We start from the raw sequence: 27,881 nt of genomic DNA, 5'->3' as shown, positions 1-27,881 counted from the left end.
TGTCTGTCAGACAACCATGGAGCCATGCAAGGACCCATCAAATGGGCTGGCAACGATCCTCTACTGAGCCATGGTCTATACCAAAGGCTCTGTTAATCACGCTCTGGCTCCATGGTCTTGGTTCATCAACCAGACATAGGTTTCTGTCTTCTTAGGAATCAAGAATACAGAGGTACGAGCCTATAGAACAGATCCTGTTCAAGTAAGGTCGTGCCTTTTAATCTCTCTGCACCGAATATAACCACCATTTTGCTATCATATTCTATCGATGTGGGACGAGACAGAATAACAATGAATGCTACTTGCCTCCTGTAGTTTAATGTTGGACTACCTACTGACTACATCGTTCCATACACATGTTTATGATAGATTAATCAAATATCTAATCTGCCTTTATAACAATAGATATGCCAAAATGGGTGGGCCAGGTTGGGTAACGGGTCAAATTTTCGAGTATTCACTATCAATTTATAATGTCTCAAAATTTCTGTAAATGCTCAAAATCGTATCGAGTTTTATAATATCTGAATGGATATGCGTCTTCTAGTGTCAGATTTTGTGTTCTTCTTTTAACTGCATAATGGGCTGCTAAACGGGTCGTGTTCGCTGGTGGCAGGCCGAATCCAACACGAACCTGAAAATTTCACACAAACCGCACACTTCATATACCCAAAAATCTTGATGGCTATGACTTTCACATCTGAGATCGGAAAGTTTTCACCATGCGCACCGAAGACCCCTCGGAGGGGCTGGTGTTCCCCTACGGGAAAGGGTGCCACCTCACCTCCCCGTGCCCACACCCCATCGTCTAATTAACGGGCTACTTATGTAATTACTCAAGTATTTTTATTATTTCGTTATTTTTATGATTATTATTCAATAAAACACATTATAGATATACACATAAATATGTATTTTCTTAAACCACTGTTATAAACATCTTTTTTTTTAAATTGTTTGTTTTTGGAAAATTGGTTTTTAATAAACCAACCTTTGTCCCGTTGGTAAATAATAATGTTACCTATGTAATTGGTATACAATAATCCTACCTATCAACATGTTGGTACTTAATGAACTTCCGTTAATTTTTTTTAACTGAAGTTAGTTTTTAAGTTTTATTTATTACACAAACAGTCCATGTAGTTGTAATTTACTAGTTTTAACTATTTTAAAACTAGTAAATTACAGTCCCTTGAGGGTTTTTTTGTTTTATAAAATAGTTAAAACTAGTAAATTACAACTACAGGGACTTTTTGTGTAATAAATAAAACTTAAAAATTAACTCCAGTTAAAAAAAATTAACGGAAGTTCATTGAGTATCAACATGTTGATAAGTAGGATTATTGTATACCAATTACGTAGGTAAGATTATTATTTACCAACGGGACAAAGGTTGGTTTATTAAAAACCAATTTTCCTTTGTTTTTTAAACTTTTTTTAAAACCAGTCATCGTTTCTAAAACCGTTCGTCTTTTAACCGTTCATTTTTAACCGTTCATTTTTTTAAAATCTTTGTTTTGTTAACCCGTTCATTTTTAGCCGTTTGTTTTTTAAATTGTTCGTTTTTAAAAACATTCATTTTAAAACTTTTTTCAAAATGTTCATTTTTCTAAAATTACATAAAATAATCTAAAAATAAATATATTGTTGATTACTTCCACTGAGAATACTAATATGAATCGTGCTCGTCTTCGAATGGGTCATGGTAATCGCATTCATACCGGTCATTGTGTACGTACTTGTCTTTGAATAGCCATTAGAAATATTAAGGGTGTTCACAATCCGGTTTTGACGGTTTTATGTCAAACTGTGAGTCAAACCGTTTGCAACGATTTGTTATTACAGAAAATCGAAACCTAACCGTTGAAATTTTAAACCGAACCATTAATAACAACTTGGTTCGGGTTTGGTATCAGGGTTTGGATGCTACTAAACACGTAAAGCATAAAAACAAGATAAATATTACATGCAACTTTTGGGATGGTAGTTTAGTAGTTGATATGATATTTTGCTGTAATTTGTCCCCAATCTAATAATGTCATTTTTGAACCCTAGCTAGAATGTTGACCACTTGAAAGCAAATAAGTAGTAATATAATTTTAGAACTAATACTCATATAAAATAGTTGAAAACAAAAACTAATAACAGTTAATAAGAAATGCTATAACAAAAACGAATGATTTTTTAAAATTGAAGGAATTTAAAAACGAACGATTTTAAACAAATGAATGGTTTAAAAAATGAACATTTAAAAGAAGAAGTTTAGTAAAAACAATAGGTTTAAAAAAAGAAGTTTAAAAATGGTCGAATGAACGAATTTTGAACAAACAAACGGTTTTAAACAAACGAACGCTTTAAATATATGATATGTTAAAAAAGATAGAACGGTTTAAGAAGTTTGAAAAACGAACAATATATAAAAGATGTTTATAAAAAAAAAAAAAAACACTTTTAGAAAAGTTGTGTTTATTTATATATTTAAAACGAGTTTTATTAAATAATAATCGTAAAAATAACAAAATAATAAAAACTAAATAACAATAAAAAAGTTTTAAAAAAGATAAAAACATTTTTTTAATATATAAATAAAAAAACTCACTTTACAAAAAAGGAAGAATGAGATTGTGGTTTTGGTTTTGTTAATTTGAGTTATTACATAAATAGCTCTTTAAATATTTCATAGTTTACATAAACAGCCCCTAAGATGTAATAATACTATAATACCCTTACACTTAACTAGAAAAAAAATAACATAAAGTTAGCGGCCCAAAACGTTACAAAATGTAACCTCAGTCCTCAGGGTCTTATAGGTTAAGACTTTTTAGGCGGAAATGGTTAAATTGACTAAACCTCAAGAGCCAAAATAGTAATTTACTCTAAAATTTATATAAATCGTCAAGATCGATTATTGAAGTTTGGAACAAACTCGTTTATTAAATGAACTCTGTTAGAGGGTTGAGCTTGTGTAAGCTCAGCTTGATTCAAGCTTCTAACAAGTCGATCTTGAGTGCTTACTAGCGGGTCAACTCATTTACACCCTTACTCTGAAAAATTGTTAGGCAGCCAGATTGACATCATATACACTCAAAATGAGAACAAAGTAAAAAACTGCAACTGTCAACAGTTAGCCTTGAGAAATCAAAGCTGAATGTTACATGATTAACCTGTGGGAAATCACATACAAAGATACAGCACAAACAAACCGGTTACTACTCATCGAGCCCATAATCCGCCCCAAAATACTTGTCGACTAGCTGATTAGCCATATTCCTAAGATCTTCGTTTTCGTGAAACTGAAACCGTTCCATGGCATCAATCCCGTCCTCTTTCTCAACCAACTTTGGTCCCTCGCCGTTAGGCAACCCTCTTAACACCTGCCGGTTAACAAAACCAAAAGTATGTTTTATTTAAACTTACTCAAAACAGTTTTTTTTTTTTTGTCATTTTTCACAATTTTATAAAAAAGAGTGAAATACACGGATGGTCCTTGTGGTTTACCAATATTTTGGATTTGGTCCCTAGCTTTCTAAAAGTACACAGATGGTCCTTGTGGTTTGCACTTTGTAACACACTTAGTCCCTAACTTGGACATGTTTATAGAAAACGATCGAACCAATGTCTATATGGTGGCCACCCGTCTATTAGACTTTTTTTCACTTGAAACTATTTTATAGGTCACTTGAAACTATTTTAACTAAAATGTATTTAAACACATAAAAATCTCTCTCTAAATTGAGTTCAAATTATTTTTGTAATAATATGGTCATTTTAACGGTTTTGCCCCAATAGTTTAAAAATAGTCATTTTCCTCCCTGATTTTTCTAACTTATCGTCGTTTTGCTCCCCGTCTCTAACTCCATCCAAAAAATCCATTAACTAGAAGGGTATTTTTGTAATTTTATAGATAAAAGCAAGGGTATGTAAGTCTTTTCACCTAAATAAACCTATAACTTGTTTATTTACATGTATATAAGTTATTCTTTTCTGATCCCCCATGTTTCCAACCACTCTTTATACCGGCCACCACCATCCACCACCACCTGCAACTACCACAGTACCACCTGCCGACCACGACTACCGCGACTTTTAACTAAACGTTTTAATTGAGTTAGAGCCGGGGAGTAAACTACCGAAATACCCCTACTTTTAATTGAATGTTTTAACTGAGTTAAGAGCCTGGGAGCAAACTGGCGACAAACTCGAAAGATCAGGGAGGAAAATGGCTATTTTTAAACTATTGGAGCAAAACCGTTAAAATGACCAAACCATAGGGAGCAAAACGAAAGTTAACTCAAAAAAAAAAATTATAAAATAAATACTAAAACTTACCAGCTCCATGAATTGAAGTCCAAGTCGTGCGGCTTCAATATCAGCAGATCTAACCAAATCAACAAAACCACGAAGGCATCCGCTTCTAACAAATGAAACCAAGTGATCAAATATTAAACTCGATCTTCCGGAACCTTCTGCTGGAGCAACACATAGGTTACCAACAACATAAGCCACTTCTTTTTTAATGTCAAATGGTGCTGTCATCAGAAGCTGTATTAATAACGGCATGGCTTCACTTTTGTATATTAATTGCTTGTGGCCAACAGAACCAGCGGCTATATTTGAAAGCACCCATGCAGCTTCCTACAAAACCGAAGTTTAATAAAAACAATAGGTAAAAGGCTCGTCCTTGAGATTTGATCAGTTTCGCGACTTTCGTCCAAAGGGTTGTTTTTTTATTTTGTATATGGATCCAAAAGATTTGAAATCTTGCCATTTTCATCTGGCTTGCTAACTCCATCCATTTTTCTACGTTAAGTCAGGGGTATTTTCGTCATTTTTGTTAACTTACAGGGAAATTCGGTATTTTGAATAGTTGTACATTATGCTAAATGTTTGTACATAAAGTGAAAAGACCGAATTGCCCTTTAAGTTAGCAAAAAAGACGGAAATATCACTGACTTGACTGAGAAAAATGGATGGAGTTAACGAGGCGGATGAAAATGGCAAGATTTCAAACCTTTTGGATCCAGATGCGAAAAAACAAATCTTTGGACGAAAGTCGCAAAACTAGCCAAACCTCGGGGGACGAAAATGACATTATACTCAAAAAGAAAAGTATGATTAAGGTGAATGTGAGTGTGAATGTGAGAGGGAGTACCTTCTTCAAGACACGATGCTCGCTTTTTAGACACTTAGTTAACGCCAGTATAATATTATCTGCGAATTTTACAAAATGTTGAACGCTTTAGTGCAAAATTCCACTACACCGGTAAATTGAAGAAAACCAAAAATATAGTAAGCTAGTAACTAACCTGTTATTTCATGTCCAGGAACAAGAACCGCGTTAGTTGTGTAGGTATCACCTGCTATAAGATTACCTAAACTCCGTAGCACCTGCACGTAAATATGTGCGTGTATTATTAAGAAATTATAACACTAAGTATGCATGAAGCATGTATTAAGAAATTATAACACTAAGTATGCATGAAAATGAAAAGATGGCTTCGTCAATTATAGTTATTTGAAGTTCAAATTAACCGCGCTTTTAATGTAATATAAAGAGTGATAATATTTACAGGAGGGGTGTGAATTTCTGACACGAACCTAACACGAAATTCGCATATTTAGGTTTAGTCTAAATGGGTTCGGGTCAGTTTCAAGTTGAGCCCGCTAACCCGTTTAGCTATACGGGTCGGGTTGGCGGGTTGACACGTTTAACCCATTTATATTATATTGTAGAGTAAACTTCCGTTTTACTCCCTGTGGTTTGGTCGTATTAACGGTTTTGCCCCAATCCTTTAAAAATAGCCATTTTACTCTTTGATCTATTTAACTTATCTCCATTTCACTCCCAGTCCCTAACTCTGTCTAAACTGTTTGTTAAAGAGAAGGGTATTATGGTAATTCTATAAAGAGTTAATTGCTCGGATGGTCCCTGTGGTTTCACGTTTTTTCACATTTAGTCCCCACCTTTTGAAAATAGCATGTATGCTCCCTATAGTTTGTTATTTTGTTACTCGGATAGTCCCCCAACATTTACTCTGGGGACTATCCGAGTAACAAAATGACAAACCATAGGGAACATACATGTTATTTCCAAACTTACTGACATCTACTCAGGGACTATCCGAGTAACAAAATGACACACCATAGGGAGTATACCTGCTATTTTCAAAAGGTGGGGACTAAACATGAAAAAACTTGAAACCACAGGGACCATCCGAGCAAATAACTCTTCTATAAATATGTATTTAAATTGATTTTTAAAATCCATTTGTTTTGTCTTTTTATTGATATAAAAATAAAAAATATAAACATGTATAACAAAATCAATCAGATCCCTTTTTTCCTCACTTCATCACCCACTTTCTCTCTCTATATCTCCTTCTCTCTCTACCTTCTGTAACACAACTAGACACCGCCACCACCAGCCCCCGCCATCACCACCCCCTCACCACCACCACCCAAAAGCTCCCACCACCGCCGCTGCCGCCATTACCACCCCCCTCACACCACCAACAACCTCACCGGCCACCTCCTGCCGACACCAACCACCCACCACCACCGGCGACTCTCTTGCTCACTGCCTCTCTCTCATTGTCCCTCTCCCTACCGTAAAATGACTAACAGTAACAGTAACACAGCCACCACCCAACAACCATCGTCTCCGTCGGCGGCGGACACCCCCATCATTACCCAGCTAGTTCCAGGTAAATAGTTCTGAAACTACTTATTCTGTTGCTCCTATTACTATGATTGAACCTCCTAGATTTTCTGTTGATGTTTCTTACCCAACCCAACCCGACCCGATTAAGTTCCTGCATTTTCAGACCATAACCCAACCTTCAGACCATAACCCCCAAACAAACAACCTGTTTATCCCCAAACTTTTACACACGCATGTGAGTTCAATTGCAAACCCTAACAATCGGAAATCGGAGCCCTAATCTCACTATCTCAGACCATTGCAAACCTAGATGTTGTGGAACGACGACCCTAAATCTAAGCCCTACACACCCATACGGTGGCCGGATCGGGTTGAGATGGTTGGTGAGACTGTAAATCGAAGCAATAGAGGCTAGGGGGAGTGGTGGTGGTGATGTCGGGTGAGGAGGTGGTGAATGGTGGTGGTGATGTCGGGCGCCCCGGTGGTGATGTCGGGCGGTGGCGCCGGGGTGGTGTCAGGTGGTAGGTGGTGGTGTAGAAGAGAGAGAGGGAGATCTTGCAGAGAGAGTAAATATTGTATTTGTTATTTGTGTGGTATATATATTAATACTTTACATTTGAATATAATTACCAAAGTACCCTTATTTTATACTTGAAGTTACCAAAATACCCTTTCAGTTAACATACAAAATGGATGGAGTTAAGGCCGTGGAGCAAACCGGCGACAAAACCAAAAGATCAGGGAGTAAAATGGCTATTTTTAAAGGATTGGGGCAAAACCGTTAAAACGACCAAACCACAGGGAGCAAAACGGAAGTTTACTCTATATTGTATTTTCGTATTATGTTTTATGTCATAAATTAAATTATTTGTGTATTTTATGCCATAATTATAACTTAAAAAGAGAACTTAACATAATATTTTATAATTTAAATGTAATTGTATTATATACATTTGTGTTTTTTTTGTAATAAATTTTAATTTTAATACATTAATTTGCGAAAAAAAATAAAAAATAAAAAAATTCGGGATGAACAGGTCGTTTTCGGGTCAACCCGCGAATATTCAGGTCGTGTTGTATGACACAATTTTCGGGTTCGGGTCTTGTTTAGGTTCGTCTAAAATTTTCGGATACGGGTCGGGTTGAACCTGCCAACCTATGAAGACGACCCATTTAGCACCCCTAATTTACAGGTGTCAAAATGGACAGGTGAGTCAGTGTGGGTGATGGGTAAGAAATGGTCATTTTTGAGTGCGGGTGGTTGACCCGCAAACACCACTTTTGTTATGGTGTACAGATCACCTACCTTTTTTCTAGAAGACCGAATACATACTCATTCCATAACTGTAGACTTAAAAAAAACATGTGTAAAATTGCCCAAAAAATGTATATTTTTGTTACCGGGATGAGTAATTGCAGACTATTTGAGGTGGTCAATCGTTCAACTAGTAATTGAAGAAGATCGGTCTTCACAAGCACACTAGTAGCCACCGATGAAAGAGCTGAGAGATACACGACAACCCATGCTATTTCAGTCGCTATTTCCTCGTCCCTATTCATAAATAACACACAAACGCCACAAATCAGAAGAAAACAAGTGTTTTCATAAACGTGTTAATAAATTACAAAAGACTAAAAAATTATTCTATCATTATGATGTATCAACAACTTACGATTTCCTCAAATGTCGTAGTATAGCCTCTACTACACCATCGATTTTTATGAGTTCTGTTGCAGCCTTCGGGTCCGGGCCCTACATCCACAAAACACCATTAAACATTACAGGTTGACAGCATTTCTGCAGGCTTGTAGAACATAAAACTGAGTTTGATGTGGCAAGTTCAACCGTTTACTTATGAAGGGGTCGATTTGGGTTATATTAGGTCAGATGGGTAAAATATAGAAACAGAATAAAAGGAAAGTGTTCAAATGGGTCGAATTAGTTGAAAGCCGCCCTATGCAATCTCCAACATCATTTTATTTGAGAAGATACATTATTATAGAAAAGTATAATTCTTGTAATCATGTTTGACGCTAACTTCTCATAAAAAAAGATGAGTAAAATGCCATTTTCGTCCCTGAGGTTTGGCCAGTTTTGCGACTATTGTCCAAAGGTTTGTTTTTTCGCATCTTTATCCAAGAAGTTTGAAATCTTGTCATTTTCATCCGGCTCGTTAACTTCATCCATTTTTCTCCGTCAAGTCAGGACTATTTTCGTCTTTTTTGTAAACTTGGTCTTTTGAATACTTGTGCATTATGCTAAATATTTGTACATAAAATGAAAAAGACCGAATTTCCCTTTAAGTTAACAAAAAGACGAAAAATACCCTTGACTTAACAGAGAAAAATGAATGGAGTTAACGAGCTGGATGAAAATGGCAAGATTTCAAACCTTTTGGATCTTGATGCGAAAAAACAAACCTTTGGACAAAAGTCGCAAAATTGACCAAACCTCGAGGACAAAAATGGCATTTTACTCTAAAAAAAAATATTTTTTTTTTTTTGCAATTTTGGACATAAAGTAGGTCGGGTCAACATAACCCGCACAAAAACTTTATTAATTTCGACCTGTTACCCGACCAGCCTATCTAGCCACTTTCAAATTGAGTTGATGAAAAATCCAAGTAAATGAGTGACGAAAAACCTTAATCAGGTTTGACAAAGCCCAGCCAGCGGTTCGAACTGTTGAACCCTTGTTTGGAAACATCATTTTTGCAAGAGGAAGTAAGGCTCCTTGAGAAATAAGAATATGTCTCAAATCTTCGCCTTCACCAGCTACATTTCCTAATGCCCACGCACACTGCTCAGCAACCATCATCGAACTCTTCTCTAGAGATTAATTGCATAAAAAATGTTAAATATTGAAGTAACGTCATACAAAAACAATAAACAAATGTCTTATTCGAAGAAATACATTCACGTGGGACAGCATAGCATCTTCATGTTAGTTATTATCCTACTCATCGTCATATTTGATACACTGATTGTTTACTGTTAGTACATAATGTGTCTTTTGTTTTGAAAGTGTCAATGTCTTGTAAGTAGGGCTGCAAACAAACCGAACGAACACGAACAAGACCTTGTTCGTGTTCGTTTGTTAAGAAATATACGTGTTCGCGAACCGTTCACGAACACTTATCGAACGAGATTTTACGTTCGTGTTCGTTTGTTAAGGAAATGAACTTGTTCGTGTTCATTTGTGTTTGTTTGTTAATTTTAGGCAACGAACGTTGACGAACACAAATGAGCACAAACTAATGTTCATGAACACAAATGGAAACAAACGAACACAAACAATCGTTCATGAACAGAATATATAATACACTGACACTTGTTAGATATTTAATTTGTCGGAATTTCGAAGTATTTAAATAACTATAAAAACTAAAAACACTAATGAACTATCGAACACAAACGAACACATTACTGAATGTTCACGAACATAAACGAACGAACATGACCTCTGTTCATGTTTGTTCGTTTAACTAAACGAACGGAATTTCTTGTTTGTGTTCGTTTGTTTAATAAACGAACGAACATAAACGAACTTCCCGCCGAACGGTTCACGAACTGTTCGCCAAACGTTTGGTTTGTTTGCAGCCCTACAGCCCTACTTGTAAGTTAGGACAGAATTTCTGAATATTTGTTTTTGTTAAGTGATTTGTAACCACGCATGAGTCATGCGTGGAGGTGCTTAACGTATGAGTCATACGTCCGCATGCCTCGTGCTTATGTCTGTGTTAGAACAGATGGGTCATACATTGTGTGTGTTAAACGTATGAGACATACCCTATAAATAGCAAATAGGTATGTCACACGTGAGTTGTGGAGTTCATCATTGTTATCTGATCCAGAGCGTATGTCTCTGTGCATGTAAAAACATTAGGAAACCCTGTCCGTTTTGATTCTTGAATAGAAATCAATGTTTCTTTACATCTGTTTTGCATAATCACAAGCTGTAACAATGGGTTCCGCACTCTGTTATAGTTAAGAGTAAAAGTTCGGTGTTTTACAAGTTTAACAACTTAAAACAAGATCGTAACAGGGATTTCATTTACAAAAAGTTTTCAACTTTTGACAAAAAGTGTTTCGGTTAATCGGCTTTCAGGTCAACCCAACTAGATACCATTTTGACGCGTTACCGAACCAGACTAACCTCCGATATGAGCAATGAGTAAGGGTAATGCTGGCAACAATGCTCTTGTTTCTTCGGGTTTTCCAGCAGCTATGTTTGTAAGACACCAAGCCGCCTCAAGCAACTGCATTGTGAACCAAAAACGAAAACAAAAGTCACACCTTTTTATAATGTAAACAAACACCACTTAGATGTACCTCATTGCTCCTTTTTAACCTACTAGAAGGGTGCCCGCGTGATGCGGGCGGGAAACACAAATATTGTCAGGGTGTGTATTGTTCGGTTGATTCGGTTATTATCCTCAACCGAAACCGAAACTGAAGTCATCGTTAGTCTATTTTATTAACCAATCGGTTTTCGGTTTATTCAGTTAGATTGACGGTTTTTCGTCCGTTTTCGGTTCGGTTAACGATTCAGTTATTACTCACCCTTAGACACTATTAATCATGTAACCTATCAAATTTTAATTAAAAACATATAGCAATACTATACTCACACTATGTAGTTAATGCGGGAAAATATCGGATATCGGTCAAGGACCGATATTTGAAATATAGGTTATCTCGGTGAGATATTGGTAATTTTAATATAATGCAGAATTTATATATATAGCAATTTAACACCAATAATTCAGTGATATATCGGTTATATCGGTCAAATATCGGTGATATATCGGTTATATCGGTCAATATCGCCGATAATATAGGTACCGATATTTGACACCGGTATTTTACTAAGGGACCGATATGACCGATATAACCGATATATCACCGATATTAACTGCATAGTACTCACATTAAAGAGAATAAAATACTTGTTTTATAGTGTAATTTTAAAAAAACAAATATTAACGTACAAAAAATTATAACCGTTTAAAAATCGTGGGAGAGTTAGTTTTTTATAAGGGGTAACTACTAACTAATTATAAATTATCTATACTTTTGTTAAAGATGAGGGAATTAAAGTGTAATTAAGATGAGGGGATCAAAGTGCAATTAGTGTTTGAAAGACTAGTTTACCCTCATTTTAGGTTGTACCTTATGCATTAAAGCAAAAAAACCGTTCTTAACTTTTCAGTATCTTAAAATGCCCTCGTTTATAAATTATATATAGTATAGATATAGATATATCATATCTAAGCTAAATAAAAAGGTACGATTTGACAGATAATAAGGTCACATTTACCTGTTCATCTTGTGAGCCAAACGACAGACACTGTGCAAGTAAAGGTATTGCTCCAGATGCAATGGCGATTTCAATAGGAGGAAACTCGGATCTCGACAATAAACGCCTGAGTTCGCGAAGAGCATTCACCTTCTTTTGGACCGCACCTTTCCCCCTAAATATAATTAAAATACGGAGTATACACATTAATCGACTAAACCTAAGATAAAAATTTTTAATGAATGAACATACTGAAAGGTGATTGCCGTCTTCAGTTCTTCAACAGCAGAGGATGTTTGAGCCTCTAAAATGGATGGTTCTTCTTCAATCATCATGTCACTATCAACCGGAACATCCACATCACTACTAACTCCCACTCTACACAATCGTTTAGTTCGAAACAAAGCTTCTCTTCTTTCTTTACCCACCGAAACCGCATTCTGCCTTCTCCTTTGCGCAGCAGCATTCCCAACTACAATGTCAAATACCGAAATTAACATGGTTGTACAAATCGCCAGCCACTAGTCGAGCGGTGGGGTATCAGGATTAATATAGATTAATCGGATTGGAATTTTAAGTCATTTTTCATTTTTCAAACTTATTAATCTGATTGGATTAATAAGTATAAATTTTCAAATGCTTCAAAGATTTTGACTGATTCTGACCGATTTTAGGTCTGACTATGTGAATTTTAATCTGTATACTATTACCTATTAATCTGGAATTTTACAACACTGCAAATTAACAATTTCAACATAAAAAACACACTGAGGCATTTCATCAAACACCTTATCTGCATCTCCAATCACAGTTCACATTCTCTAACTCATCTATCAACTAGCCCTTAATCAAAATTACCAAATAGTTCACAAACATTTAGCTTAACTTGTAAACAAAAAAAAAGTTCCAAATTATCCCCTAATTGATTTCTAATTTCTTCACCCAAAACCCATGTAAAATCTTTAAACTTGAATACAGAATACAAGTTAATTGAGGTGATATAAGGGTTTAAATGCAAAAGAACAGCGTGTAATTGTTTCATCTTACGGAAAAAGAGAGTTGTGAAGGTGTAATTTACTTAATTTGTTCAAGAAACACACTGAGGCATTTCATCAAACATCTTATGTGCATCTCCAATCACAGTCAATCGAGGCGATACAAGGGTTTAAACGCAAAAGAAGAGCGTGTAATTGTTTCGTCTTACGGAAAAAGAGAGTTGTGAAGGTGTAATTTTGTTCGAGAAACATACTTTATAGGATAAAGTTAATACGAAAATTGATAAAAGAGAGGTGAAATCAGCATGTGAAGAAGATGAAGGATACCTGGATTCTTGATGGGGTCTCTTCTTGGTGTTGGTGTTGCTGTGGTTTCATCTGCCATTTTGTTTTCACTTCAGATTCTTGAAACAACGTCCTCTCCAACAAAACCCCTGCTCCGTAGTGTTTTTTTTCCTTTCTAGTTTTCAAATAGACGATTCAGAGAGGTTTTCATGGGCGATAACACTTTCAACTTTCAACTTTCAATTTATTGGCTGATAATATTCCTTAACTAACTTAACCCTAACCCAGTTAGTAGTTAGTTTTTGCTGATATGGCCATTTTTGTTGACGTGGCATATGACATGGCAGTTGATGGGGCTTTTTTGATGACGTGACAACTAATGTGGCGCCTGATATGGCAATTTTGATGTCGTGGCAGCTGACATCAACTAACTGTGTTAGGGTTCGGTTAGTTAGGGAGTGTTATCAGCCGATAAGTTGAAAGTTGGGAGTGCTGGTGTACAAATCGAAAGTTGGGAGTGTTATCGGCCAATTGGTGAAATTTTGAGTTATTTAAATCCAATATCTCTTCTTTTAACTTAACTTGTACAATTAGAGGGGTTTTTTTTTAACTTGGCTTATAGCCCATGTCATTATAGGCTATTAGGATTTTAGGGTTGGGATAAGGTTTTGGAAAGATTTTGGATTTGATTCTCACAATGGGGTTTTTCTCGGATTTATTGGGTTTGCTCTGAATTGGAGTAAATGCATTAGTGTGGAGTGAAGCATCCCTTAAAGCCCTTATCTAGACGGAGGGTTCTGTAACACCTCGTAAAATCATGTCCAATAATGTATTGACACGTGTCCCTATTCCTAATTATGCTTAATGTTGGCTAGGATGGACTATTTTTGCCAAAAGTGAAAAGTATGAATGTGGAGGGACTAAAAGTGTCAACATGCTGAAACTAGGCCTCTGAATGACCTTATACGGTGTCTGTATTCTTAAACGAGCCACTTATTGGACGAAAGGATCCGTTTGTGAAATTGTTTGAAAGTTTGTAAGCTGGAGGGTTAAAAACGTCAACATGTTAATTTATACCTCTTAGTGACCTTTTAACAAACCGGGAGCTTTATGATGTTCGGTCATACTCTCGGGTGTGCCTAATATTGGCCATAACGGGCTTTTTACACTAAAATTAACATTACATGCAAGTATGGAAGTTATGCGGCCAAAAGTGTCAATGTGTGAAAGTGATGATTGCTGACCAGATTCCACCGTAAGCTACACCCTGTACTGTAGCTTACGGTAGGACCTACGCCCAGCTCCTTTATTTGCATGTTCCCCACACAAACAGCCAAACGCATTCCATTCAAAACCATGGGCTCCCAAACTACTATGCCACGTTGGGGGACATATGTAAGCTCCTTGTAACTCCCTCTAACACCTGTAGCCACCTCCAATATCCTTCCTCAACTATAAATAGGTGCTTAATCATTCATACCAACTTGCACTTAATGGAGCCTCCTCTTGAGTTCATTTTCGTGCTAGGACCACTTGTAAGTGCTCCTACCTCCTGCATTTTCATTTTTGTAGGCTTTTAAAGCTAAAAGTCAAGCATTTTTTATAAATGTTTTGACTTTTGGTTTAGACCGTAATGGTCCAGCCATTGTTCGAGGCGAACATGGCTACGTGATCGCAATTAGGTAGGTGTTAATCCCTCAAAAGGGCACCTCCTAAGAATCACGTTTGCTTGGTCAATTGACGGGTCAACATATTATTGTTTTAAAAAGTCAACTGGGCAGATTTTATAAATATTGTAATCTGAATTTATATGTGTTCTAAAATAGGTTTTAATACTTAAATAACTTGGTAATAATTATTAGAACATGTGTAGCCATGTTCGGCTCGTCAATTCCAGTCTTAGGGTCGGTTCACAACCGAAAGTCGCAAAGTTTGACTTCTGCTTTGAATTTCATTAGAAATGTTGAAACTTAATAACCTATATGGTTTAATGATACCATGGTTTGTTAAGTCATCAAATTCGATGATTAACTATCATATTGCAACTAAGCAATTGATTATTTTGGTTTTTAGTACCAAAGCTTTTGAAATGGCAAATTCAGATGAAGCGAACAGTCGTCGCAACAATAATACCGATGATGCTGCAAATATTAATATAAATGCCGATGGAGATGATCTCCAAGCTCGAATTGATGCAACAATCGGCAAAGCCATGGATACTATCATGGAAAAATTTAGAGAGTCGAGTGCTACTCGCTCAAAGTCCCATTCAAAGCCACATTCATCAGCTCACAAAAAGAGTTATGTTCACTCCTCGACTGCAAAAAGTGAACCAAAGAAGCTTGTGCTTCAAGATAAGTCTCGTTCTTCTACGAACGATTGTACGTATAAATACATCGTCTCTTGCAAGCCCAGAGACTTTAATGTTGAAAAAGGGGCGATCGATGCCATGAGATGGCTCGATGAGATGGAGACAGTGGTTGATATCAGTGGCTGTGCTGATAAAGATACTGTGAAGTTTGGGTCACAGTCATTCAAGGGCGAGGCCCTTATGTGGTGGAAAGCAATGATACAATCCACGGGGAAGATTCCCCTCTACAACCGAATGATGTAAGAGATTAGCCAAACATGGCCTTTGATTGACAATAACTCTTACGATCAGTCTTGGATCCCGAGACTACTACACATACTCTAAAGATGGACAATGTGGTGGATGATGGTGCTGGAGTGGTGGTGAAGTGAGAGGGAGGCTGCCAAGGGATGGGTTGGAAGTGAACCAAGCCCCTATATTTATAGCTGAAATCAGTCTCTTCACATGGCCCCATGCCCAGGAGGCACATCCCCGTGTCCTTTTTTCTCTATCTTCATTTAATGCCCAGTTTCAGATCGTATACGTACACAGTCCCGTGTGACAGTAGGTACATACCCGTGGTTAGCTTTGTGGGGTCCATTGGGAAATTCTGCATATATGGGAGTTGACCACGGGCCCGTGTCCGTGGGACACGACCATGTCTTTGGTCTGCTTTGTTTTGTCTTGTCTTGATCTACATGGCCTTGAACACATTCTGTAGTGGGGCACGGCCCCGTGTCTGGATGGCACGACCCCGTGCTTGTCTTCTAGATTGTTGTTTTGGTCTTGGGGTGTAGCTTGGAGGGTAGGCATAATGCGTCAATTCCTCTTTCTTGTATTTGTGTTGGTTTTTGCCGTTAATTCGTTCCTTTTGTACGTTTAACCTCATTTAGTCCTGAAAATCAAAAGCATACAAAGAAACACACTTTTTCCAACATTAGTACATAAAAGAGTTGATTTCATGCCTTATTTGATATAATTTATATGTTGCATTTTGTGCATACCAGACACATATGCATGTAAATGGTTATATGAAAGTGTATACACGTGTTGTAGTTGAATGAATCTATACAAATGATACGTGTTTATATGAAGATGTGGGTTTTCAATATGTTGAGATTTTGTGTTGCTAATCGTGTTCTATTGAGAATGAAATGGAATACAGGTATGAGAACGTTGGGCTATTGGGGAATTGATGTCGGATTGGAGCAAATGAATTTGAGAGGATAAATGAATGAAATATAATTATGTAGTTAGAATGCCATATGGTCTTTAAATATATGTATTAAATTATGTATAATGTTACTAATTACTAATGGGTTGGTTGTATATGGTGGTCGCAGGATTGCACAGATTCTCTATCACCATTAAGGACAAGCGGGTGTAGATCGAGCCAAAGAGCAAAGATTGTACGAAAAGGGTGATTACGTAGTTTGTATTTACATATTATATTTGACACGTTAATTAAGAATTAATGTTGTAATTCTTTTAGAGAAAACATTTGTCATTTTATAAATGGACTTTCAAGTATGTCAAAACATTTATAAAGAAATAAAGTTTATGGCTCGTATTTTTTCACTGCGACTTTTCGGATAAAATGCGTTTGCGTCTTACAACACGGTTTGGTTCGGTTATTAACATTAACCGTAACCGAAGTCATCGGTTAATCGGTTTGGTTAATTTGTCGGTTTTTGGTTTGGTACGGTTAATTTTGATTAATAACCAAATCAAACATATATTTACTCAAGGCTCGAAGTCGTCAAAAGAGCTACGCTGACAAAGGACGCAAACCTATGGAATTCAACGTTGGTGACCATGTCCTTCTCAAGGTGTCTCCTTGGAAAGGAGTGGTTCGTTTTGGTAAAAAGGGAAAACTTGCCCCTCGCTATGTTGGTCCTTTCAAGATACTCGAAAGGATTGGTAAAGTGGCTTATCGACTCGATTTACCTCAAGAGCTCAAAAACGTTCATCCAACGTTCCACGTCTCTAACCTAAAGAAATGTCTCGCTGATGAAGGACTTCAAGTTCCTCTCGAAGATCTTCAAATCAACGATACTATGCATTTCGTGGAGAAACCTGTAGAAATCGTGGATCAGCAGGTCAAGTTACTAAGGCGCAGTAAGATTCCCATCGTCAAGGTTAGATGGGAAGGAAAACGTGGCGCCGAGTTTACTTGGGAACTCAAAAAGGATATGAAGTCAAAGTATCCTCATCTTTTCCCTGCGTCTTCCTAAATTTCGGGACGAAATTTCCTAAAGGAGGGGAGCCTGTAATGCCCGGCTCTTTTGTACTTTCCATTTATAGAAGGTTTTGATCGTATTTCTATTTTTGGAAACTTTGTATTCTTGTAATCGTTCCCTTCTTTGTAATCATTGTCAAACCGAGACTTGGATCATTAATGAAGCTTGTATTTTGTTACATTTATGTTATACGCATTCTATATATGCTCGTATGTTCGACTTCGTGAATCAATCACTGTTTAAACGTGATTCTTGGAAACTATGTGTGAAACTTGCAATTAATCTAAACTTATGCATTGAACGTATTTTGAACGAGAACGACACTTGATTTGATACTTATACGATTGATTATACTTAGTTTATACTCCTCATACTAAATCATAACCTAATCCATGCTTTTGTGACAAGAATGGCCCTTAAAACACCTTAAAAGCATCAATTACACAACTTCAGGGGCCAAATTGTAAAAAATGAAACTTACCCAGAACCACAAATGGCTCACGGCCCGCGTGAACTTAGCCTGAAACCTCAGGCGGGCCGCGTGGGGATGCCAGATCGGGAAAAAAACACAACAGCTGATTATCTACGCGAATTAGCACGAAATCATAAGTTCTAACACTCCCCAATCACCATTAAGCCACCTCTAAACACCTCCAATCATACTCAAACTCTTCCACTATAAATATACACCTTCTCCAAGCATTTATACACTTTCAACACTCACAAATCACTCCAAATTCACTCTCAATTCAGCTGTAAATCTGCATTTTCGGACAGATTCATACTCTTGCACAAAAGTGAGTATAACTTGCTCATTTCTTAACGAAATCACTCGATTCTTCTTCCTACTTGCTTGGATAATCATGGGGTTTGATTCCTTGACTTCTCCTTGGAGAAATCAGACCTGGAATTGCTCCGAAATTGTCTACAAACTTTCTGTTTTGTTTCAAGTTCTTCAAAAGTTTGTTTAAACTCATCCAACTTGTGTCTAACACATCTCAAGCCTATGTCCTAATGCTTACAACCTCTCTTATGGTTGGTAAATCTTAAAAACAAGGTTGAGACACTATAAATCAGAGGTTAAAACCTCAAATACTTTCTGTTTTATTAGGGTATTTCACCCACAAGTCATGTTCAAGCTTGGTTCTTGATGAGAAGTGATTATGGAACAACTTGGGTTGTTCCAACATAAAATCCTCACATGATTTGATGATTTCTCTTTAGTTAGATTGTTTGTATTATTGTACTAAACCTAGTTCGTGACCCTCCTTGGTTGTCTTTACATCAAGTGAAGTGGTGAACATTCAAGGGGTCCCTAAATGGGAGCATGTTCTTCCTACCCCATACATGACATTCATGAATGACTCGAGGTACCTAAACGAAGATCCTAATCTTCTACCTCCTACTTGAAATATTGAACTTAATAATATGTAATACTTAAATATATATACACACACATTCGAACCTTTAATATTAGACTTGTGTTTATATGTTAAAGTAGTAGAATGACATCTAAGACTTAACACTCCAAGTATGATTCTAATGGGCTTACTACCCATGAAATACAATATAACCCTAGTGGTTACGTAGTGTCATATAAGAGTATAAGTCAAGGATGATTATTTTGATATCCTACCTTATGCTATGTTAAACTCCAAATTATAATCTTCCGTATATGCCAAACTCACACACCTACGTTTCCTCGTGTAGAAGGACAAGGTGCTCCAAACTAATTCATCCACCAAACTTGCTCTCGGAACTTCAAGTCAAGACTTGTAAACCGTGAGTATACTCGAACCCATTTTACTTTTAAACACTTTGGGTGCAACATGTATTCTATATTAAACGCACGTAACACTTGAAACTTATTTGAAACATGCTCTATCCTTTTAAACATGAAACATGAAACTTGTGATACTTGAGACTATTTTGTGCTATGTGAACGTTTAATCCTTGTGTGTAGTTCCGCCTTAACAATGGTAGCGCTATAGGGGTAATGCACCTCCCCGTTAGTCTTTGGGGCATTGTTAGGAGGAGACATATTAACCTCCCGTGAAACTTTGGGTTAGGTACTTTAACGCATTGGAAACTTGGGCTATCACTTGGACTGCGTAAACTAGCATGGCTGAAACTATTTAATTATGTTCATGTTGGATATGAGTTTTTATTCTATTATGCTATGTAAACAAACTTGTATACTCGCTCTTTGCTCTTGCATTGAAACTCTATTTTAATACATGTTGCAGGTTGATTATTGAAGTATGGATGATTGATGAAACAAGTTTAGGATGGACTAGATACACACCTAAATTTATCTATCTTTTTTTTTTGTTATGTTGTTATTTCCTTTGAATTTGTATGACATTTAGTTTTGAAATGAAAATTGAATTTAATTAAATATTGTCACATAGTGTTATGACGTCTCTAGCAATCTTTACACACTTCGTCTCATCCCGATGTTTCCGCCATCGGTTGGGGTGTGACAATGATACAATCCACGGGGAAGATTCCCCTTTACAACCGAATGATGTAAGAGATTAGCTAAACATGGCCTTTGATTAACAATAACTCTTACGATCAGTCTTGGATCCCGAGACTACTACACACACTCTAAAGATGGACAATGTGGTGGATGATGGTGCTGGAGTGGTGGTGAAGTGAGAGGGAGGCTGCCAAAGGATGGGTTGGAAATGAACCAAGCCCCTATATTTATAGCTGAAATCAGTCTCTTCACACGGCCCCATGCCCAGGAGGCACATCCCCGTGTCCTTTTTTCTCTATCTTCATTTAATGCCCAGTTTCAGATCGTATACGTACACGGTCCCGTGTGACAGTAGGTACATACCCGTGGTCAGCTTTGTGGGGTCCATTGGGAGATTCTGCATATATGAGAGTTGACCACGGGCCCGTGTCCGTGGGACACGGCCATGTCTTTGGTCTGCTTTGTTTTGTCTTGTCTTGATCTGCATGGCCTTGAACACATTCTGTAGTGGGGCACGGCCCCGTGTCTGGATGGCACGACCCCGTGCTTGTCTTCTAGATTGTTGTTTTGGTCTTGGGGTGTAGCTTGGAGGGTAAGCATAGTGCGTCAATTCCTCTTTCTTGTATTTGTGTTGGTTTTTGTCGTTAATTCGTTCCTTTTGTATGTTTAACCTCATTTAGTCCTGAAAATCAAAAGTATACAAAGAAAAACACTTTTTCCAACATTAGTACCTAAAAGAGTTGATTTCATGCCTTGTTTGATATAATTTATATGTTGCATTTTGTGCATATCAGACACATATGCATGTAAATGGTTATATGAAAGTGTATACACGTGTTGTAGTTGAATGAATCTATACAGATGATACGTGTTTATGTGAAGATGTGGGTTTTCAATATGTTGAGATTTCGTGTTGCTAATCGTGTTCTATTGAGAATGAAATGGAATGCAGGTATGAGAACGTTGGGCTATTTGGGAATTGATGTCGGATTGGAGCAAATGAATTTGAGAGGATAAATGAATGAAATATAATTATGTAGTTAGAATGCCATATGGTCTTTAAATATATGTATTAAATTATGTATAATGTTACCAATTACTAATGGGTTGGTTGTATATGGTGGCCGCAGGATTGCACAGATTCTCTTATCACCATTAAGGACAAGCGGGTGTAGATCGAGCCAAAGAGCAAAGATTGTACGAAAAGGGTGATTACGTAGTTTGTATTTACATATTATATTTGACACATTAATTAAGAATTAATGTTGTAAGTCTTTTAGAGAAAACATTTGTCATTTTATAAATGGACGTTCAAGTATGTCAAAACATTTATAAAGAAATAAATTTTATGGCTCGTATTTTTCCACTACGACTTTTCGGATAAAATGTGTTTGCGCCTTACAACACGGTTTGGTTCGGTTATTAACATTAACCGTAACCGAAGTCATCGGTTAATCGGTTTGGTTAATTTGTCGGTTTTTTGTTCGGTACGGTTAATTTCGATTAATAACCAAATCAAACAAGGGCTATACAAATGATACGTGTTTATGTGAAGATGTGGGTTTTCAATATGTTGAGATTTCGTGTTGCTAATCGTGTTCTATTGAGAATGAAATGGAATGCAGGTATGAGAACGTTGGGCTATTGGGGAATTGATGTCGGATTGGAGCAAATGAATTTGAGAGGATAAATGAATGAAATATAATTATGTAGTTAGAATGCCATATGGTCTTTAAATATATGTATTAAATTATGTATAATGTTACCAATTACTAATGGGTTGGTTGTATATGGTGGCCACAGGATTGCACAAATTCTCTTATCACCATTAAGGATAAGCGGGTGTAGATCGAGCCAAAGAGCAAAGATTGTACGAAAAAGGGTGATTACGTAGTTTGTATTTACATATTATATTTGACACGTTAATTAAGAATTAATGTTGTAATTCTTTTAGTGAAAACATTTGTCATTTTATAAATGGACGTTCAAGTATGTCAAAACATTTATAAAGAAATAAATTTTATGGCTCGTATTTTTCCACTACGACTTTTCGGATAAAATGTGTTTGCGTCTTACAACACGGTTTGGTTCGGTTATTAACATTAACCGTAACCGAAGTCATCGGTTAATCGGTTTGGTTAATTTGTCGGTTTTTTGTTCGGTACGGTTAATTTCGATTAATAACCAAATCAAACAAGGGCTATTCAAATGATACGTGTTTATGTGAATATGTGGGTTTTCAATATGTTGAGATTTCGTGTTGCTAATCGTGTTCTATTGAGAATGAAGTGGAATGCAGGTATGAGAACGTTGGGCTATTGGGGAATTGATGTCGGATTGGAGCAAATGAATTTGAGAGGATAAATGAATGAAATATAATTATGTAGTTAGAATGCCATATGGTCTTTAAATATATGTATTAAATTATGTATAATGTTACCAATTACTAATGGGTTGGTTGTATATGGTGGCCGCAGGATTGCACAGATTCTCTTATCACCATTAAGGACAAGCGGGTGTAGATCGAGCCAAAGAGCAAAGATTGTACGAAAAGGGTGATTACGTAGTTTGTATTTACATATTATATTTGACACGTTAATTAAGAATTAATGTTGTAATTCTTTTAGAGAAAACATTTGTCATTTTATAAATGGACGTTCGAGTATGTCAAAACATTTATAAAGAAATAAATTTTATGGCTCGTATTTTTCCACTGCGACTTTTCGGATAAAATGTGTTTGCGTCTTACAACACGGTTTGGTTCGGTTATTAACATTAACCGTAACCGAAGTCATCGGTTAATCGGTTTGGTTAATTTGTCGGTTTTTTGTTCGGTACGGTTAATTTCGATTAATAACCAAATCAAACAAGGGCTATAATTTTCTGCTTAGAAATACATGCAGTGGAGGTATAAAACTATAAATACATGAAACAGATATGTAAATAAATGAAATGGAGGCATAAATACATGAAATAGATGTATAAATAAATGAAATAGAGGTATCCATACATGAAATAGATGTATAAATACATGAAATAAAAGTTATAAAATCTAAAAATATATGAAAATATAAATGGTTCGGTTCGGTTAACTAATGATACAAAACGAGTTGATGCCAACCCGTACGTTGCAGCGGGATGTTGATTACGATGTCTTTTACATGAGATACAAAATTTCTTAACTTTATACAAAATATTCTTTCTACAACACCACCAGACTAAAGCATTTTATAAAAGTTGCCGCCGTTATAAAAAACTAAATTTTGTGAGATACGCATGTTCCAATCTAGTTTTTAGTTATTATTCACAACCTATTTCGAAGAAATTTTATATTGAGATAGATAAAAATAAGACAAGTCATATCATCACACTCACATTTTGTTAAAAAAATAAAGAAGTTAAAACAAATAACAGAATAGATCACCAAGGTTTGAACAAAATCAAGACACTTGAGAGCTGAGATGCTTCTCCCCTCCAACCTTTTGTGCGTCTTATAATCAAGCAAAATCAACAAAATTCTAAAAAAAAACATAAAAATCAAAATTTCATTTCATTCATAAACAAAGGTGATTTCTAAATTTCTACTGCAATTTACTATTTTACAATATCATGATCCTCAGTAAAATAGGAAAAAAGCGTATTAAAGTACATTTGTCATTGATATATTGTAAGTTCATACATAAATAACAACATTGTAATTGCATGTTGAAAGTATTTGGGCTTTCATTCATTTGGGTTGCTTATCTTGTGATATTGGGCTTACTGATAGGCCCAGTTGTTACTAATAGATTCGCTGGTTGTTAGTTTGTTATTCAGGTTGTTGGGCTGGATATTTTGGAGGTGGTTATGTGTAATTTCAGGGACTGATATTGTAAAAGCTGTTGATCTAATGGTGCAAGATGGAACTTAGTTTTGAGCTGCATATAAAAGGAGTTTCTCTCTCCTTGATCGTTCACTTTCACTCAGTTTCACTTTTTCACTTTGTTAGATCTAGGGTTTGTTCATAAACGATCTTGGTTGTATCTTCTGTATTCTCTCATCTGTTTGAGAGATTCTGTACTGCTGCTGTAGATGATCATCAGTGGATGATCATCAGTACTGGTTGTATCGTTCCTCTTTGTATTGATCTTACGATTGTAAGATCTAGGGTTTGGGGGGTACTTTTTTGGTTTGGGTTAAATAAGATTTTGTCGCCTTGTTTTGTCGCTATTTTGCGTTGTTCTTGTTGTTTCTGTTGTTGTATCATCATAATACCACTGTTTTAACATGGTATCAGAGCTTAAAAGCTCCTGTTGATGATCTGTTTTGTTTATCCGCTGTGGCTTGATCTTGTGTTTCTGATTGTTTCTTTGTTGTTTTTTGTTTAGGGTTTCTGTGCTCGGAAACTTTTGCTGATATCAGATCTAGTTAGATCTGGTTATTCTTGGTGTTGTTGATCGAAACCCTAGCTTAGGGTTGGTGGTTGTTAACAGATCTGTATAGATCTGTTCACTCTCTGGTGGTTTTTTGTATCTTCTTCTGTCAAGACTTCTGTGTTGGTCTCTAGATCCTTAGAAGATCTAGGGCAAACTGACCAGAAGGGTTATCTTGTGGTTTTCTTGCATCAGATCCAGTAGTTCTTGAAAACTACAGATCTGGTGTTCTTTGAAGGTTTTATTGCACCCACTGTAAGATTGTTCTATCTCTCTCTTTTATTTCTGTTGATTGGTTTAGTTGAAGTCGGGGTAGTGAGGACCGGCACATATACTTGTTCTTTGATTGTTATTGGTTGTCTAGGGTATAGAGGCTCCTGAGTAAAGGCTTGTCCAGGCACCTTTGAGTGATGAACCTGGAATCTGGTCCCTGACTCAGTTTCGCCTTTGTGTGTTTGATTGTTGGTTCTTTGTGTTTATCTGCTGTTGTTTGTTTGAGTGATTGTTGGTTCTTTGTGTGGTTCTTGTTGTTTACCTTCTATTGTTTGTTTGATTTTTTGGTGTTTTGTTGATTAATTGTCATTATGCCTCCTGAATCTGCTCCTAGTACTTCTCAGACATTGATTGGTAAACTGGATATAGGAGATCCTTTGTACTTGCATCCTAGTGATTCCAGTAGTTTAACCATTGTTAGTATTAAACTCAAAGGTACTGAGAATTATGCTGTATGGTCTAGTGCTATGAAATTAGCTTTAGAAGCTAAAAATAAGTATGGGTTTATAGATGGTAAGGTGGAAAAGTCTAAGGATGATGAAATATTAGCAGCTCAGTGGGATAGATGTAATTCTGTTGTGCTTACTTGGTTATTGAATTCTGTTTCAGAAGAACTGTTTCTTGGTCAAGTTTTTTCTAAATTAGCTTCTGAAGTTTGGACTGATTTAAAAGAGTCTTTTGATAAAATTGATGGTTCTGTTGTCTATGATCTGTATAAAAAGATAAATTGTATAGCACAAAATGGTAGTACTGTTGCTGAATATTATAATAAGTTGACAACAATGTGGAAGCAGTTTGATGCAATGCTTCAACTGCCTTCATGTTCTTGTCAAGCTGCTAAGGATTACAATGATTTTTCTGCTCTTATAAAATTAATGCAGTTTCTCATGGGGCTTGATGATGTATATCAGCCTGTGAGAACTAATATTTTGACAAGAGAGTCATTTCCATCAGTTAAAGTTGCTTTCTCTATTGTTTCTAGAGAGGAGTCACATAGACTCTCAAGTAGTGGATCTAAAAGTCAAAGTGTCTCTTATGTGGCTAGGTCTAATCAAACAAATCAAAATACATCTAGAAAGAATTTTAGAGGATCTAATTCAAACTTAAAGTGTACTCATTGTAACATGATAGGTCATACAATTGATAGGAGTTTTGAAATAATTGGTTATCCTCCTAATATGAAAAGAAGAGGTAATGTGTCTTTTGGTAAAAATAATGGTAATAATACTAGTAAGTCTAGTATGTCTTCTGGTCCTTCTAGTTCTACTGTGTCTGCTTTGCCTTTTACTCCAGAACAGATTGCAAAGCTAATGAGTTTAGTTGGTGAAAAGCCTGATGGGGTTCAGGAGAAGTCCAATATGGGAGGTATGTCTGCTTGTGTGTCTGGTTTTCTAAGTTGTTCTAGCAGTGTGTGTTTTGATCATGACTATAATTGGGTTGTTGATTCAGGTGCTAATCAACACATGATTAAAAGTGATAAGGACATGTTTAATTGTATAGATGTGTCTGAGTGTGGGTTAAAAGTTGGTCATCCTAATGGAACTAGTGTTAGTGTGTTAAAAATAGGAGATCTTAGGCTGATTAACAATGTTATTATAAAAGATGTCTTTTATGTTCCTGGGTATAGTGTCAATTTATTATCTGTTCACAAATTAGCAAAAGATAATAAAATAGTTGTTTTGTTTAATGAAGATAACTGTATGTTACAGGATTTGAGGTCAAAGAAAATTCTGGTGATTGGTAGGCAAGAGAATGGGTTATATTTTGTTGGTAGAAATGGTAATTTTGCTAACCTGTGTTTCAATAGTTATGTTAGATCTGATCTTTGGCATAGTAGGTTAGGTCATCCTTCTGACCAAGTTTTGGCTGTGTTAAAAGATAGTTTGGATGTTAAAAATGTTGAACATAATCCTTGTGAGGTTTGTCACAGGTCCAAACAAGTTAGAGTCCCTTTTCCTTTGAGTGAACATAAGTCAAAGGAATTAGGGGATCTAATACATTTGGACTTGTGGGGACCTTATAAGGTGTCTAGCTATGAAGGTTACAAATATTTTCTAACTGTTGTTGATGACTTTACTAGAACTGTTTGGTGTTATATGCTTAAAAGTAAAGTTGAAGTTTTTGAAAACTTAAAGTATTTTTATGAGCTTGTGTTAACACAGTTTAAAAAGAAAGTAAAGGTGTTTAGAAGTGATAATGGTACAGAATTTTTAAATAATCAAATGAATATATTCTGTAAACAGAAAGGTATTATTCATCAGACTTCATGTTCATATACTCCACAGCAAAATGGAGTAGTTGAACGTAAGCACAGGCATCTTTTAAATACAGCCAGAACTTTAATGTTTCAGAGTGGCCTACCTTTGAGATTTTGGAGTGATTGTGTGCTAACTGCTGTATATATTATTAACAGGCTGCCATCCTCTGTGTTAAATGGAAAAAGTCCTTATGAGCTTATGTTTGGTTTTAGACCCTCACTATCTCATTTTAGAAATTTTGGGTGTCTTTGTTTCAGTACTATTTTGAATGAACCTGATAAATTTGCTTATCATGCTGATAAGTGTGTTTTGATAGGATATTCTAATGTAAAAAAAGGTTACAAACTTTGGAGTATAGATGAGAAAAAGTTTTTTTTCTCTAGAGATGTCAAGTTTTATGAACATGTGTATCCTTTTAAATCTAAACAGATTAATGATGATGTTAATGTTGATAATAGTTTAAACTTGATCAATTTTTTTGATAAAAATGAAACAAATTCACCTGAGTTTTCTTTAACTCCCGATGATGAAGAGGGTACTACTGATTCTCATGACACAGTCAGTGATGATCAGCAGCCAGGTCCCTCTACATCTGCCACTCCTGGTCTAAGTAGTGCAGGTCATAA

General features: G+C 36.1%; 1 protein-coding gene and 1 non-coding gene across 2 annotated transcripts; both read right to left on the bottom strand.

Moving 5' to 3' along the window:
• LOC118484624 lies at positions 1-212 on the bottom strand. The gene has a single exon (XR_004873730.1). It is a non-coding gene; the product is annotated as a small nucleolar RNA U3 (small nucleolar RNA).
• Positions 213-3,006: 2,794 nt separating this feature from the next.
• On the bottom strand, positions 3,007-13,439 carry LOC110891252 (importin subunit alpha-9). Its single transcript, XM_022138945.2, has 11 exons — positions 13,283-13,439; positions 12,213-12,432; positions 11,982-12,135; positions 10,818-10,920; positions 9,306-9,490; positions 8,335-8,414; positions 8,063-8,213; positions 5,307-5,388; positions 5,153-5,211; positions 4,330-4,635; positions 3,007-3,374 (listed from the first exon to the last, which is right to left on the bottom strand). The coding sequence occupies exons 1-11, from the start codon at positions 13,338-13,340 to the stop codon at positions 3,210-3,212; spliced, it is 1,563 nt and encodes a 520-aa protein (XP_021994637.1). The 5' UTR covers positions 13,341-13,439; the 3' UTR covers positions 3,007-3,209.
• Positions 13,440-27,881: the final 14,442 nt, after the last annotated feature.

Source organism: Helianthus annuus, chromosome 11, assembly GCF_002127325.2.
Source record: "Helianthus annuus cultivar XRQ/B chromosome 11, HanXRQr2.0-SUNRISE, whole genome shotgun sequence".
Taxonomy (NCBI): domain Eukaryota; kingdom Viridiplantae; phylum Streptophyta; class Magnoliopsida; order Asterales; family Asteraceae; genus Helianthus; species Helianthus annuus.
This window is presented reverse-complemented; position numbering and strand designations above follow the sequence as displayed.

Excerpts from the sequence above, each read along its gene's own strand:
- LOC110891252 (XM_022138945.2), bottom strand. The coding sequence starts at position 13,340 with ATGGCAGATGAAACCACAGCAACACCAACACCAAGAAGAGACCCCATC. Across the intron at positions 8,214-8,334 it reads CTACGACATTTGAGGAAATC|GGACGAGGAAATAGCGACTG; the intron begins GTAAGTTGTTGA and ends ATTTATGAATAG. Across the intron at positions 5,212-5,306 it reads TCCTGGACATGAAATAACAG|ATAATATTATACTGGCGTTA; the intron begins GTTAGTTACTAG and ends TAAAATTCGCAG.